The sequence below is a fragment of the Pipistrellus hanaki genome, assembly GCF_964339955.1.
Source record: "Pipistrellus hanaki genome assembly, chromosome: X".
Classification (NCBI taxonomy): domain Eukaryota; kingdom Metazoa; phylum Chordata; class Mammalia; order Chiroptera; family Vespertilionidae; genus Pipistrellus; species Pipistrellus hanaki.
The window spans coordinates 93,917,629-93,932,818 of record NC_140524.1 but is presented as its reverse complement, the minus strand read 5'-3'; the positions used below and the strand labels follow the sequence as shown (position 1 = coordinate 93,932,818).

The following is a 15,190-nucleotide window of genomic DNA, read 5'->3' as shown; positions in this document are numbered from 1 at the left end:
GACAGTAAGAAGATATTATTATAGTAGTTCAGCATATGTAAAAAAAAAAAAAACATCTATAGCTGATAATAAGATATATTTTGGGTAAGATGCATATGGTGGTTTATAAAAGGTTTATTCTAGCCCATTTATGTCATGTGAGTGAAATATTCTACTAACATATTGAGGAAGAGAAACTTGGACTGTTTACAACCACTACAAAATATTTTTTCTGGGGAAAAACTTCAACAGTGTTTACAAAATGTGTATGATTATGCAGAATCTTTCATTGACAAATACAAACTAGATCCATTTTTATATTCCTTGTCATAATCACATCACTGTGAGAGTGCTCAATATATTAAAGCTATTTTTTTAAAATATCATGTATAAGAAAGTTTATTTGATAATTTGGGATAAATAATGACTTATAGTTTTAGTATCAATTATATCATTTTAGAGAAAAATTTAATACTACATCTTCGTTTTACACACAAAACTAAACTCCCTTTCCATTTAAAGGCATTTTATTGTCTCTGAAACATGTGCTCTCATGCCTCCATATCATCTCAGTAGTCAAGTTATTAACAAATAATATGACTATAACTTTAAGACACATTATTGATTTCAGGTTTATCCAGATAAATAAGAGTTTGTTTTTCTCAAAAAAAATAAATAAAAGGGACCCTCAAAATCCAGTTTATGAGGATGGGTAGAGAGGCCTGGGTTGTGAGAAAACATATAGCTTTAGTAAGAGGTGGTGTGTGAAAATATGTCACTAGAAATACACAGTGTGCTATGAGATCCACATGAGAAAAATATGGTTTTAGCTGTAAGAGGCCTTATGATGAATATTGCATTTACTATGAGCCATTATGGATAAGTCAGATTTTATAGGTGGGAGAAAAAATTCTAGAAAAAGGAAGAGTGATTCTGCAAAGACATGGCCATAAATAAATGCACAGTGTTTGAGGAGAACATGTACTTGCTACGCCAACTTTTATACCCATATGAAACTAGTGAAATTCCTCCAACTAGTGATACTTTGTCTCATGGTGTTCTTTTCTCCTTCATCCTCCACATCCCCTTCACCTGTCCAGCTCCTAAGAAATTCAGCTTAGACTATTAAGAAACTTTCTCTGAACCCTCAAGGACTGATTAGATGCCCTTGCTGGGGAACCCCATTATACCCTGTTTTCACCCTATTAAAGTACTTCTCTTACTTGATTTTAAAGGTTTATTTACCTGCTCATCTCTTTCCCCTGCTCAATAGTGAGGCACAGACTGTGCTGCATGCACTATATTATCCATAATGCATGGAAGGCACACAAGATTTACTGATTTTATAAATTATAATACCTAATCTTAGCATATTAAATACCTAAAATATTCTAGACATGAATGAGTCAGTGCCTTCAGGAAGCTCTTCGTATAGTACAGCGGTTCTCAAATTGTGATTCCAGACCAGACGTATCAGCACCACTTACTAACTTGTTTTAAAAAAAAAAAAAAGACACAGGATATTTATAGGGCCCCACCTCAGATCTACTAGATAAAAAATTCTGGGAGTTTAAACAGCAATCTGTGTTTTAACAAGCCTTCTAGATGAATTTAACACATGCTAAAATTTGAGAACCACATTAAGGAGAAATAATAGGAGATGGCTATGACCATATTGACAAAGGACCTATTTGAGTAATTTTTTTTTCAAGAGAAATGTCAAAAGTGCTTTATTCAAAGTAATATCCATTGCTAGCTACACATATTTTAGGTAATTTGTGGATACTGTCGCAATCGAACTTTTCTTGTCAGTAGCAATCAGTATTAATGATTTCGCCTGGTTTTAGAAACTCATAATACACCATACCTTCCTGATTTCACCAAATACAGAGCATTGTCTTCTTTCTGATTTGGCCTTGCAATTGATGTTGATGGTTGACCTGGATCACGCCATGATTTTGTGCATTTGGAATTCTCGAAATAAATCCATTTTTCATTGCCAGCCAAAATCCAATTCAATAAAGACTTTCTTTCATGCCATTGAAGCAACATTTTACTGCTAACTTTTTGGTTTTCCATTTGTCTTTCATTCAGTTGATGTGGCACCTATTTTCCTTCCTTTAATATCTTTCCCACTGCTTGCAAATGATCATTTGTTGAGCAGCGTTTAATCTTTCTGCGAGTTGTTTTTGAGTTTGACACACACTTTCATTCAATAATGCTTGTAACTGTTAGTCTTCAAATTTTTTTGGTTACTCTGGACATTCTTTGTCTTTCACATCTAAATCATCACTTTTATTTTTTTATTTCTATTTTTTTAATTAAATTATTATCTGTGTACATATTTTACCATTGCCCTCCCCCTCCCATACATACCCACCCTCCCCAGAGTTTTGTGTCCATTGGTTGTAGAGTAATTTATTTTTTAGCTGACTTGAAGGGAAGAATACTTAGAGTATTTTGGAGCTACGAACGAGTAGAAGCAGAGCAACCAGTTAGGACTCTTGTAAGTCTAGCAATTAGGTACCAAAACCAGAACTAAGGCAGTGAGAAGAGGCATTAGTTGCTATGATCCATTCTTTAAGATACATGTATTTAAAAGGGCAGGCTATCATAAGTGAGACCATACTCCAAACTTGAAAAAACAGATCCAGAGACAGAGAAACTGATCAGACCATCAAACCTCAGAGGGAATCAAAGGACTTGTATGCATGAATATAGGCCTAACCAATGGACACAGAAAACAGGGTGGGTGAGGGCATGAGTGGGGGAGATGGGCAGTAATGGGGGGATAGGGATACATATGTTATAACTTAATCAATAAAGAAAATTTAAAAAATGGTAATGGGGAACTTTTGTTGCTATCGAATGAGAGTAGGGATAATGAATTTGGTTTTAAAGTTAGATGTTACATTCATTTGAACTATCAATGGGATATTGAGGGAGGATGCTTGCCTTATAATATATATATATATATATTTAAATATAGATATAGACATAGATATAGATATAGATATAGATATAGATATATGGAATGCAATGTAGATGTCAAGAATCTAGCACAGTGAATTATTGGTACTAATTATTCAGTAGCTATTAGTATGGATGAACTGCACAGTTGGAAATATGTCAGTAGAGTTCTGAATAGGAAGCAGGGATGGTTACAAAGATTTGAGAACCATAGAAAATTGTTATTATAATAGAAGCTCTGGGAAGAGAAGCACTTTTTGTAAGAAGACCACATGAAATATTAGAAAGGGTCTAATACTTAGCCTAGAGGTAATACTTATAGTTATTGATTGTGAAGTAGAAGAAAAGATGGAAGACATTAATCAGAGATGTACTAGGACCACATTCCTTTACTTAAGCTAATCTGTTGTCATAGCATCTATTTGCATTTTCCGATCCACTCTGTTTATAAGAGTCAGAATGCGTTGTGACTTTGGAAACCTAATCATTTAGGCTGTGCAAGAGTACTGAAACATCCTTTTTGATGTTGAGTTCACTATTTCACCAATTAGCCAATTCTCTTTCTGTCTTTGATTATTAAAATGTTTCTCATATGTATCCATAACCATGGTCTCTTAAGGCTTTTTACATTATTCAATTTCTTCCCATATTAATGGATTATACTTTTATATTAGTGTCCACTAGTGTCAAAGCCCCCTCTGTCTCCTAGGACAGAAAGATTTTCTTTGCAGCCAATGTGTGTAAAGAATACTTTTAGCCAAAACCTGTTTGGCTCAGTGGATTGAGCTTTGGTCTATGGACTGAAGGGTCCCAGGTTCAATTCCAGTCAAGGGCATGTACATTGGTTACAGGCACATCCCCAGTGGGAGGTGTGCAGGAGGCAGCTGGTCAATGTTTCTCTCTCATAGATGTATCTAGCTGTCTGTCCCTCTCCCTTCCTTTCTGTAAAAAAATCAATAAAATATATATTTTTTTAAAGGATACTTTTAAATCCTTCTCATTATTATTATATCTTCACATGGTTTCTAATTAAGGTCTATCATGACTAAAATTTATTTTTTAATATATTTTTATTGACTTCAGAAAGGATGGGAAAGATAGAAGCATCAGTGATGAGAGAGAATCATGGATTGGCTGCCTTCTGCATACTCCACACTGAGGATCAGGCCTGCAATCTGGATATGTGCCCTGACCAGGAATCAAACCATGATCTGGTTCATAGGTCAACACTCAAGCACTGAGCCACGATGCCTGGGCCATGCCTAATATTTTTAAACTATCGCCAGAAACTTAAATGAGAATATGGAAAGCTAATTTTGAAAGATGGTTAACATACATTTATAGATTTTACCTATTTTGAAATGTGTATGCCATTATATTTAGCTCCTGACATGGGGGCTCCCAGATTTCTTGAAAGGAGAGTAAAGTTGTAACACACACTTCCCTCACTTTATCATACCATTTATGATATATCATGTCCCCCTATAATCTGTCAACCCTAAGTATCTCAATGACAGTTAAAGAGAAATAAATTAATTTCAAGTATTCACTATACTTCATTATATGGCTAAAGATTCCATGTTAGGGTATCACAGAATCAGAGCTGGGAATCATTTGTCCCGGAGCTCTAGGACCATGTCCTACTTGCTCTTGAATAGAACATGGTACAATCCAATAAATGGGGGCAATTTTAAGAATTTTATGTAGTAGAGAAGGTAGAAAGTAATGAAGAAATTATCCAAATTAGGGAATTTGAGAAAGTACTAAGGAAAGGGGGCTATTCAAATTTGAGAAAGTACTAAGGAAAGGGGACTATTCAAATGAGGTTTGGTTGCTGTTTATGTGTATACAAATCCTGGGATGGGAATGGTAGAGCTAAACCCTCCCTATGTTATTGAAAATAATGGTATACAAAGTCTGAATTATTCAACCAGCATTATTATCATTCAGTAATTTTTCATAAACCTGACCTAACACTTAGGTATCTACTGAAATCATTTATTGAATCAATAATCAACAAATAATATAGCTCTTGTCTTACTGAGCACAACTAAATAATAAACTTGCTTTTTTTCTAATCACCTAGAATTATAATTATAATTCAGAGTAGATATTATTTCCACTTCACTATCTTTTACTGTTTTAAATAATGTTTCCTTTCTGGGTCTGACATTTTATGGAAATTGTCCATCCATAACAAACAATACTAATTAGGTAACTCATAAAATTTATTATTTTTAATTGGAATATTACTATTCATGGACTATATTCACTTATATTGCTCAATTTGTTATTTATAAAAATAACTCGTGTTTATTGCTAAGAGTTCAGGAATAAAGTTATAAAGATACATATTGTGTTCTTTACTCTCCTTTGATGTAACCACTGTTATATATCTTTCTATGATATACAATATATAAAGTAAAATTTAATTTTTTATTTTGGAGCTTTATTTTTCACACAGTTTTATATACCTTACTAATGGAGATTTACATAATGCATAATTCTTGATTGGTTTAAACAGTACTGCAACACATATGTTGCACATTTATCTCTACTTTTATCCAATTATTTTATTATGGTGGTAGTGGAAGTAGAATTTGGGAGCCTAAGATATATGCTTCATATGTATCTTGATGTGTATCTGTTTACTTTGTTTAAAATGTTGCTAATGTTATCTCAGTGAGAGTTGGAAGACTGATTAAAAAGTAGTAAATTTATATAATTTTCTGTTGCCATTAAATAATATTCAGCTATAAAATTAAAATTGAACCAAATTATTACTTTCTCATCCAAAAAACAATTCCACTTTCTCATAAAAATACAATTCTATTCTTTGGAATTATGTGTTTAAAAAAAAAAAGATCATAGAAAAGTATGAAGGCACAGGATAAATCAAATTGCACTGAAAATTAAACAGGAAAATGCTATCTAGCCTTAAAATTTTTTTAAGTAGTCACACTGATTATAACAGAACAAATGGAAGAAACTGATGGATAGAAATCAATGTGTAATTTGTCAAGAATAGGAATGCTGAAAGAAAAATATGGTCATATTATTGATTGCTTTAATGTAGTTAGCAATTATTTGAATAAATAAATGATAAAAACGTGGTTATCATTAATAAATTGTTCATAAACTCTTTGTATAAACAGTATGTTTTCTCCCTCCAAATCTATAACTCAAAATCTGCTTCACTTTTTTGACAAGGAAAAGGAACACTTGGACTTGAACTCACTTTGCTTTAACCATTGGCTTACAGAAGTGGCTGCAGGGGCACTACTTAGCTATCAGAGTAATCAGAATCAATGTATTATACCTTTGGACACATAATAATCCCACTTACATATAATGGGAGACATTTAACCAATTCCAGTACTTTAGTTGAACTGCGTTATAGTGACTTTTTTCAAAAAATTGGCAGCTTCTTCAGATTATGCAAGTATTCTAAATCCTCATTTTGATTCATATCTGAGAAGCCCTGAGATTTTTAAGCATTTTAACATACTGCTTCCTTTTTGTCCTGACTTTTTCTCTTCACCATCACTCAATTCAGCTATCATAGAAGTTATAATTTAAATGAATGCTCACCCATTATATAAACCAAAGTCTCCCATTATTCTGCAGTGGCTGCGGTTCAGAGTATCTTTTCATCATAGTCTCTGGAGATCTGTGCTGCTTTTGGTAGAAGTGCTCATTCTTTCCAGCGTGAACATTGTCTTCCAAGCAAAAACATGAGTAACAGACAAAGGCACACATCCCCTTTCACTTGAGTGCCTAGGAAGAAACCAGAACACTCTTATGACCATTTGCTAAATCCTCCTTGCAAACTAGGAAAATTTTGACCCAGTGTATCTCTATAACACATACTGGAAAAATCTAATACATTAGTGTTCTGATAAAAGTTTTTTTCTTTATAATGTTAAATGCATTTTTAATCCTTGAAATAATAGACATTTTTAATGTGTTTCTTTAAAGCATATTTCTGGGATTTCAGTTATCTGATAACTGTGTAACTAGTCCATCTTAAAAGCAAACAAAAATTCTATGTTCAAAATATTAAAAGGATGATGAGTGAAATAATTTAATGGATAACAGCTGAGCCATGTTTTAGGATGTCTATCAAGGACTTCAGTTTAATCATTCAATATGTTTTGAGATGATATTCAAATAGAATGGCTTCATTATTTTCTAATATATTTTTATTGGTTTCAGAGTGGGAGAGAGAGGGAGAGAGAGATAGAAACATCAATGATGAGAGAGAATCATTGATTGGCTGCTTCCTGCATGCCCCTCACTAGGGGGTCACGTCTGCAACCCAGGCATGTGCCCTGACCGGGAATCGAACTATGACCTCCTGGTTCATAGGTTGATGCTCAACCACTGAGCCATGCCAGCCGGGTTAGAATGGCTTCATTAAATATAGCACATTATATTTTAAATTTATACTATCATTTGGAACACATTTTTAATAGGTAGTATTAGCTTGTGATTTTTTATTCTATCTTATACCATGGTGAAAGGTTTATTGATGCTGTCTTCCATGCATCAGAATATTGTCTTGGCGTGTGAGTACCAGCTATTGGTAGACAGTTGTACCACACAGCTCTAAAAGATGGTGATGAGAAAGCATGTGTACTTTGTAAACTCAGGACATTGTCAAATCCGTGTTTTCAGGCATGCAGATTTTAAAATTGTACTTTTGAAGAGCTTGGATCTAGACCTTGCACAGCATTAATGATGATATAATTTCTTTAAATTCTAAATTACTCCATTGGTAGGATACCGTTTTATTCTCTGCTTTGACATGGTAAATGTCCATTAGTTTATCAGAATGATATGGACTCTAATGCAATAACATGGTTCATCAACTCAAAGATAAAATTTCTTAAGTATATATCTCCTGAAAATTGGTACACCAATTATGTGATTTTCATTTTTAACTAAACTTATTAAAGGGGGAGAACATTAAATCTTTGAATACTGTACCTCAATTTTATTGTAATGATTTTGCTGGTTACCAGGTGGGGTGGCAGTTGAAAAATTTGGTGAATGCACTACGAGAGGACCCGAGTGGTGTTATCTTAACTTTGAAAAAGCGACCTCAGAGCATGCTTACCTCAGCACCAGCTTTACTGAAAAATATGAGATGGAAGCCCCTTGCTCTGCAGGTAATGAAGCTTAATCATAAGTCATACACCATCATTTTAGCCATAGACTATCTCAGTAATGCTTCTTTATTGTGCCTCATCTCAGCAGCATATGGATTAATCTTGTATGCTTTTGAAAATTTGTTTGTGAAACGATCTCTTCACAGCTCATCCTAATAGGCTTAATTGGGATAAAACATTCAAGTTTCTATACTGAAGCCCAAATAATAAAGAACTTGGCCTTAATTTATAAACATTTAAAAGCATGATCCCAAACAAACCACATGTTATTTCAAACCAAAATATAGATAGAAATTTAAAATGAGAGGTTTCATATATGATATAATATTCTACTTAAAAGTTATTCCCATATTCACTTCTTAAAGAAACTAGCTGTTAGTTTATAAAATTCTTGTGAATAAAATCATAACATAGTAATAGTTATTTATGAATAGTTTGTAAAGGAAGTTTTAGGTAGTAATTAAAATGTACCAACTGCATGCCACCTGGCTGATCATTTTTCTCTTTTCCACCCTTAAGGGTGGAAAAAATAGAGAAATTGTTGCATTAGAATTTCTGCATTTTTCTTCAGCATGAAACATCACTCTAAGTATTATTCTGGATGTTGATAAATTATATTTATTAAGCAACTGACTTATCTAGGAAGTTATAAATATATAATTCTGGTTGACAAAAGAAGGAAGCAATACATACACTCGAATTTCAGTCAGGATATAATCTTTAAACACATCATAGAAGAAATTTTCGTCCTTCATAAAACCTGCGTTTTAAAAATAGGAAACTATTACCTTTCTTAGAAGTACAATTTTTAAAAATTTAAATTGTCAGTTGAAATATAACACTTCCCATTCAAATTAAAAAGAAAAGCAATATATGAAAATAATGTTATCACTGTGTAAGTTGGTATTAAGTTCCATATTAGTACCTTATACCATTCTTAGATATTTTTCCTAAAATCCTAAATTTTACATTACACATGAATGGCCTTATAGACTATACTAATTTCTAATTATTTAAAACTTTCCTATTTATTTGCCACAAATTTGCATTATACTTAAATAACAAAAACATATAAAATTTTCTAACATTAAGGTCTCTACATTTTTAAAGTGAAACTTTCTAATTTTCAAATGAATACATGTAAAACTGTATTAATTTGTCCAAACACATTTGACTTGCAGTATGTTTATTATTAAAGTTTTTTATAGTCATTAAAGTTCAGAGTTCAATGTTTGACTCATTAAGTTGTAGATTAATAGATCAGACTTTACCATCACATCATTTTATTTTCTTGCTGCATTATAAATTGCTTTGTTGCTACATTCTGTAGTTTTCTGTTGACATGTCTTCCCTTAAGAACCTTCTTCAAAGTCTGAGGTGGGAACCCTGAAGAAGAGGCCCATGCTTTCAGCTTTTAGATTTTCTTCTCTATGTATGTGTATTTAATTTAAAATTTTCTCTCTAGTCTCTTCTATTTCACATTGAACACCAAAAAGACATTAGTTTCTTGTTGATCCATGAACTTTGAGGGAATAGCTCTAGAAAATAAATTAATAATTTGGACCCCTTTTAGATTCTTTTGCACAAACTCAAAGTGGTGAATTAAGGTAATGGCAGATAAGAATCAATTTCATGTAAAATGCTAACATTAGTAAAAAACCAATGTTTCTTTTCTGCTACATATACCTTTGGTATTTGTATTCAAAGCAGGATAATGCTTTAATTTTTAAAGTTATTTTACATCCTTTAATTATAATATAATTTGATAGAGTTTGAAGGCACTTTTATAAGTCTATTCTCAAATGCTAAGAAATGTGCCTCATCAGATCATTAATTATATTTACTCATTGCCTATTCAGTTACTCTGAGTATATGTGTAGGTTTACTTTTTCAGAATGCAGAAATCAGATTAAAGAAAGTCAGCATTTATATAAGTGCTTATATGTATCAACATTCTTGTGTTTGCTATTTTAACTGAATTTAGTTCACCTGAAATGTATAGTCCAAGTTCAAACCGTTACAGATAAACATTACTGTTGGGGCGGGGGGCGAGACCTGCTTTCAACTTCTTTGCAAATTGCTTCAGAAATTGACTTTTTACAGAGCGAAATGAAGAGTATTCATTTTTTATTGTTATTGAATTTATTGGGGTGACGTTTTAACCAAATACTTCCTAGTGGTGGTAAAACAAGATCTTAGGACTAAGGGCAAATGGTTAAGTCCTCTAACATATATCAGCACCACCAGGTCTCCCCAGAATCTATTTTGAAGACCCGAAATCACAAAGACACTGGGAGAGTAATGGAAACTATCTGATCAGAATTTTATAGAATGTAGATTTTGATACAATTAAAAGTGGACAAAACCTGAGATTGAAGATAGACTTCCTCCAGAGGGGGAAAAGTCAAAGAAATAGTAGGATGAAATTCTTAAGGTGATCTTGGATTCTTTTGTGACTTTGCCTAAAGCCACATATTTTTCCTAGTGGCTAAGAAAGGACCTCAGATGTGGAACAAGTGCATAATACTCTGGGCCGACACAAGTATCATTTCTATTGTATTCTTGCTTCTGACGTGTACATAAATGTTAGGGCTAAAATTCCAATGAACTCATCTAAATATAAATATTCAAATCTGAAGAATTAGACATTAGGTCATTTCATTTTACATAGGATATACCAGTAGTCTAGTAAGAATTATTTAAAGTAGAGGTTACAAAAACAAAAACGAAAACAAAAAAAAACAAAAAAAAACAATCTGTGGCATATATTTACCTCAATAAGTTCATTTCATCTTCTTTGTATACTATACCAGGTTTTATTTACTACTAGCATTTTCAGATAAAATATGGAAAAGTTTGTGTGGCATGTAAGTAAACACTAATACATCTTAAAATAGAGAACTGTATTCTAACATAAGGAATAATTATTTTCTAAACTAACAAGTAAATAATTTGTACCTAGACAAACAAAAAATAACCTTATCTACCCTAAGGTAGATGATTATTAAGGAATATCACATTTTTAATGAAACAATCTTTACTTCTATAAATATTTTAAAAAGGATAGTAAATTCTATTATTAATCAACCACAATGATTAATTTTAATTTGGAATTTACTTGGAAAAAAAAATTCATGAAATTTAGCCAAATAAACAAAAGCATACAATTCAGCTTCATACTCACAGAGCAATTTCATTAGTACATTTCATGAAATTTGGCAGCTCTTTTGTTAAATTCTTGCTTTCTCAAACATTTCACAATAGAATGAAAGATACCTTAGTCAAATACTACAAGCAAATTTAATCTGGAATTGAATTGTGTTGTCATCTGCATTCATTTACAAATAGTAGATGTGTTTTACTTAAGATAGAATATGTTGTTCTAAGAAAGCAAACCAGGGATTCCCTGTTTTCTGAGCGATGTTTTTAAAAACATGTCCTTAATAGCACCTTCTACTAATGTCCTGGATTTTGGTAAGCAGGGTGATCGCTTATGTTCTTCCAATTCAATGAAAACATTTCTGGCAACTGTGGATAAACATCAAGGTATATTTTTTTTTGTGTGATTTTAAATTAGTGTGTGTAGGTCCTAAAAATCCATGTCATTTTCTTCTTAAAAGAGGTTGGATGGCTCGACACTGACAAGAATGTTGATTGAAATCATCACTGGGGATGAACAATTTTTTTAAGCATTAAGAACCCAGCATTTTTTGTTTTAATATATTTCAGAAATGGCCACTAAAATCAATGCTGAAATTCAACATACTGATACAGGTTTCATTAAACACATTTTTATATAAAACAACATCAAACTGTATCTTTAGACTTATGTTCTTAAACTGTACTCTAGTCCATAAATCTTATAATGTGTGATAGTTTCTTATGTGATTTTTGTGCTTTTCATTTAAAATTTTACTGCTAGGCATTTTTACAGGATATTTCACTTTGAGAAGAAAATGAAATGGGAAGCAAATAGTCATAGTTTATTCAATCTGTCAACTGGTATAACAATTGAAGACCATTGATTTTTGTTGTATTTCAAATATAGATATGAATGGTTGTAAAAATAAAAATAAAAAAACATAAGTGATAATAAAATTTATTTTAATTCAAAGTCATGGTCAGGGTGACCTTTAGTTAAGAAAGTTTATGTTTCTGAGAGTTTTGTTTTAAAAGCATGTTTTAAAGAGGAAGATAACTAATATTAGTTAAGATACTAGAAAAAGAAAATAAATTTAAACTAAAAATGTCATTGTGCTGATTGGGAGGCAAAAAACAATTACATTTTTTACATGCTCAAATCAGTAAATAGCTGCAAGCCATTGTCACATCAATTTTTTGTTCACTAAGGTTTAAGCAAATTAATTAAAGGACCTCAATCACATTTGTGTTATCAGCCAAACATTTGCAAAATATTAACACTGACAACAAAAATTCTTTTATCATTTCTTTTTTCTTTAGTTTCCCAATCTTTCTTTAGTTACTATTCTAAAAAAATGAAGTTGACTGTAAGTTGAAATAATTGGAAGCCCAGTTTTAATGTTGCAGTATTAATTATGCCAATACGACTGAAGACCACAAGAATAAACATACTAGTGGTAGTCAGTATATTGTGCAAATTGTGATGATTCAGTGGAAAAAGCCATTTTGTCATGTGGCTCTCAAGTCTATATTAGTTGTATGTTGTGTAACTACATGCATATTTTATGCACATATGTCTGTATTTTTTAATTGTATACATTACAGATACGGAGTCCTGATCAAACTTGTGGTCAGATAAAAACAATGCGTTTTCTTGGTAGTCTAATAAGAAAGGGAAGATTACATGCTTATAAAAGAAGACTCTTTTTGTATTTATAAATTTGTATTCTAGAAAAATCTGTGAAAGAACGGAGTGGGAGAATTTTGAATAGGTGTGTTTCTCTTAAGTTCCTTTCAAATGATTTACTACTTAAAACTTACCCAGGAGAAAGCATTCCCAATAACTTTCCAAATTAAATCTAATATTCTTTATATGGTCAAAAAACTTACAAGATTGTATGCAACATCATGCCTCCCAAAATCCAGGTTAAATTTTCCTTGGAGCATTTGTTTAAATGACTAAGAAGAGAGTTGCTAACATAAAACAATATCCTGGCACTTGCTTTGGGAAATACAATAAAAATGTGTTTGAACTGAGTAAGGACGTGTGTAAATGTTCTGTGCTAGAATAATAGGATATTGTGATGCCTTTGAGTCTGTGCTTATTCCTCAGTTTGAATAAAATTTATGGCCAGGTGATGTAATCATTGGTATTTAATGGACATTTTTCCCCTGAAAGAAAAAGCTACTCTTTGTGATCTTTGCGTTAGTGAATTTCTGAGGTAACTACATAGCATGTAACACACTGTCCTAATTTTTAACATTGGGGCTCTCTTTATGTCATTGATTTATCAAGACTCCATGGCTCTATGAAAGCTGGGTCACTCACCAGACAGAGGGAAGACTAAATTAAGATATGCTTGCCAAGAGTTGTTAAAATGTGAAACTGTTTCAAGTAAAACCTCAACATCAAATGTGGTTTCTTTAGTATGGCAGTTCTTTTCCTATAGTCCTTAAGACCTTACTGGTTTCAGAGGTACATTGATATCTTCCAGATGTGCTCAGTTACCTTAGAGATGTTAGAATTGGGGACACAAGGAAAAGACCTGAGCCATGAGAGGATTTAAAGTGAGATTTCAGTGATGCCTTACAAAAGCTGAAAGTTTTATTTTATAATGATCATAGTCTTCCAGTGCTGTCTAATCTGGATGAGTAGGATATTATTACTAAAGCATCATTCATGATTCAGAAGATTTGAGTCCTTTTGACAGTTAACTTACCTAATATTATCAATGTACATTTGAAGAGATTTCATAGGATCGTTTTATTTGGGATTTGAGTAAATGCCCCTAGAAATAAATGCGTCATCAACTTGTTTTAGAAGAGTAACAACATGTATGCAAATGTACCTTCCTTGGCTTCTCACTGAATCTGGAAGGAAAGCTTTATATCAGTAGGTCCATTTTGATCTGAAAACTAAATGTTATGACAAGTCCTATCAGAAAATAAACCCCTTTGGATAAAATACAAAACTGGATCCTTTTCATACCTGATTGCATACCGTAGCGGATCAAATTATATTGAAGCTTCATGCTTACTCCAGTAACAGATAGTCTTTAAAAACCTTTGTAGTTTATCCATAAGTGATGGTAGTTTCTAATTCTCTTCCCCTATAAATTTTTACTGATAGAAGAAGTGGCATGATAAAAAAAAAATACCCTTTATTTCTCTGGCATAATGCTTTTTTTACACTATGTTATGAACAAATGATTGAAAGTAAGGAATATGCCTATTAAAATTTGAATTGAATGCTGAGAGAACACCTTTTTTGGTTTAATGGAAGCTTTTTTTTGTCACTAGGCGTATTTGCACTCCCTTAAATGGTTATTGGTGGTAGATGTAATTTTAATGCCACTTGTTACAGCTAGAAATTTCTCACTGGTAATTTTAGCTAATAGCATCATTTATACAGTGCTTGATTTAGTCAAAATTTGTCTATCTAATGTTTTTAAATGCCTTTTTCATTCTTTTAGTCATTGAATTTTGTACTCTTTCAATTCTTGTCCAAAGTTAAGAGGTTACACTTTCAGTTTATCACAAAGACCTCCTTTTGGGTTAAGCAGCTATTTCCATTTTCCCATAAAGCTTCTACTTTATACTGATTTTTCTATTGTGCATTTTTTTAAGTTCTTTATTGTTTAATGTATTACATAAGTCTTCTTTTTCCCCCCATTGACCTTTCCATTGCATATTGTCTTTTTTTAATGAGACTCTCAAAAAGAATGTTTACTTTTTTAACTTGGATTAGCTTGAAAAAATATTACAAATACAATAGTTTACAAAGATATACTGAATATATTTAATATTGACCATGCATTTTACTTGTTACAGGGCATACTGATTAGCCAGATGATGTATGTATGATAAACCCGTTGAAATGTTTTGTATGGTTTACCAGTTAATAAAATAACTAGCCAGTTTAATTACAC

General features: G+C 32.1%; 1 protein-coding gene across 5 annotated transcripts in view; it reads left to right on the top strand.

The window, feature by feature from the left end:
• CNKSR2 (connector enhancer of kinase suppressor of Ras 2) overlaps positions 1–15,190 on the top strand; it is a 240,265-nt gene that overhangs the window by 120,205 nt on the left and 104,870 nt on the right. For 3 of the 5 annotated variants that reach the window (XM_084869471.1, XM_084869470.1, XM_084869474.1), the window contains exon 9: positions 7,974–8,120. The exons of the other annotated variants lie outside the window; for them this stretch is intronic. In XM_084869471.1, coding sequence (XP_084725597.1) covers positions 7,974–8,120 — 147 coding nt within the window. The remainder of the gene's footprint in view (positions 1–7,973; positions 8,121–15,190) is intronic. 5 annotated transcript variants of the gene reach the window in all.